At 40.3% G+C, this 2220-nt stretch overlaps 1 protein-coding gene across 1 annotated transcript; it reads right to left on the minus strand.

The window, feature by feature from the left end:
* Positions 1-788: 788 nt before the first annotated feature.
* Positions 789-1883, minus strand: Mageb3 (MAGE family member B3). The gene is given in 1 exon segment (XM_028765029.1): positions 789-1883. A coding segment is annotated over 1 exon segment (1095 nt).
* Between the last annotated feature and the right edge of the window lie 337 nt (positions 1884-2220).

Raw genomic sequence — 2220 nt, forward strand, 5'->3', positions numbered from 1 at the left:
CTTCTCTTCCTTTTTCTGGACAGTATAATTAATTGTATGGTTATTTACTACATCTTCGTTATCTTAGCCATCCAGTATTAGCATGTAATCGATAAGAGTAGATGGTCAAATTATGTTTAGGGAGCTATTAAGTCTATGAACATTTAGGCCTAACGGAATATTACTTATGTCCACATTTTTAATTGAAAATGTTTCATACGATAAATTTTGATGACACTATTTCCCCTATTCAATCTCCTCCCACATAAATGAAGCAAAGATATTTATATATTTTTATTTTGATTTTATCAAATAAAAAGTTTTAATGCAAATATTAACCACATTACCATTTTTCTACTTCTCCATCTCATACATTTAATGATGAATTATTTAAATTTCATCATTAAAACAAAATTTAAAATTATTTTAAACTTATTTTAAACAAAACTAACAATTCTGTCTTATATTGAAGTAGGTAGATTAACTAATACAGAAGTTTCTCTAATTTCTTTTATAAGGCAACTTACTCTGCATAATGATGAATCTGTATGAGCAACACAGTATATTGAGCTAACCATATTGATACATAAAAAGAACATTCGAAAAACTGAAATTAAACAAAAATGCAGATAGCTCCCCAAATTGCCCATATAGAACAGGAACACAAAGCTATTCACTACATTTCTTCTAGACACAAACAGTCCTTCACCACCCCTTTCTCTCACTGGCCTCTTGAACTACAAGGTAAAATCAAGAACTCTTAACTTCACTAGGTGTGAGAGGACCTGTTTGGCAAGGCTGTGGGCCATTTAATTAGTGTTGATTGTTGTGTCACTGAGTGCAGCTGCAGCGGCTCGTTCTTCCTCATCTTTCAAAGCTTCATCGTACCGGGACTGGAAGGCGCTTGGAACTGTATGGTTGATCTTAGCCAAGAACTCCAGGATTTTCATCTTGCTTGTCTCAGCATGAGACCTTGGACCCCACAGAAATTCATAGCTTTCAGGATGGCTGTTAGGTACTTGCCGATACTCCAGATATTTAAGCTTCACTAAATCTTGGGTGATAAGCTTCCTGGGTTCCCCGAAAATGAAATGTTTCTTTCCATCATATATTTTCATCCTATTTAGGAAATCTCAGATGGTTTCCTCAGAGGCACAGTTTCCTTTCAGGAAGATCACCCCTAGGAGATTCATTAGCAGACCAGTCTTGGGAAGCCCCCTGCCTCTAGTCACAACGCCATTGTTGGGGATATTCATTTTGCTAACAAGGACATAGGAAGGCTTCCTATCTTCCACTTCCTTTAAGTCTACACCAAGTGTCACTTCCAAGTTGAATGAAACTCTTCTGAGGATCTTTAAGAAGTGTTTTCTATGGGTTTGGGTGATCATCTTCAACACATTTGCTTTCAGAATGGGCCTTCGCATTTTATACATGTGCATCATGTAGCTCACCACCAGGCGGACTGTACCAATGAGAGACTTTCTAGGACGCTTCACAGTAGAGGATGAGGCCTGGGAAGAACTTTGTTTTCTCTTAATTTTGTGTTTAGCTCCTCTATATGATTTTGTAGACTCACTGGTAGAAAGCGCTCTCTGAGGCTCCTTGGAAGTGCTTTGTAACTTAGAAGCAGACTTTGTAAGGGTAGTAACCCCCAAATGAGGAGAAGATGGAGGGGAATCGCTTTTCTCCTCTGCTGCAGGGGCCTGAGCACCCTGGAGATCCTGGGTATCACCTCCAGCCTGGTGGCATTTTTCTTGAACAGGATGAGGAGAAGATGGAGGAGAATCGCTTTTCTCCTCTGCTGCAGGGGCCTGAGCACCCTGGAGAGCCTGCGTATCACCTCCAGCCTGGTGGCATTTTTCTTGACGGGCATGATGCTTATTCTTTCTCCGACGCCGAGGCATAATGATCTTATTCAGTGTGAGCTAGCAAGCCAGGGATTCTGCTACCTGGAGAGAGATTAAGATTGTATTAGAGATAACTTTTGCCTCTAAGGAGCCCACCTTTACAGGATTTCATAAAAGTGCTGTTCTAAGAACCCAGAGCTCCCTTGTTCTCATCAACCTACCCTCTGATAACCCTATGGAACTAATTAAAGTGTGCTTTAGACTGCAGCCTGCCACCCCTTTTTGGTGTGCACTGGAAATGCAATTGGTGGTGGAAGGTTTAATTCTGATGGATCCCCTTCACTCTGGAATAGGAAGATCGCTCAGCTTTGAAGCCAGTGCCATTATCATATCA

Source organism: Grammomys surdaster, unplaced genomic scaffold (assembly GCF_004785775.1).
Source record: "Grammomys surdaster isolate TR1022 unplaced genomic scaffold, NIH_TR_1.0 148, whole genome shotgun sequence".
Taxonomy (NCBI): domain Eukaryota; kingdom Metazoa; phylum Chordata; class Mammalia; order Rodentia; family Muridae; genus Grammomys; species Grammomys surdaster.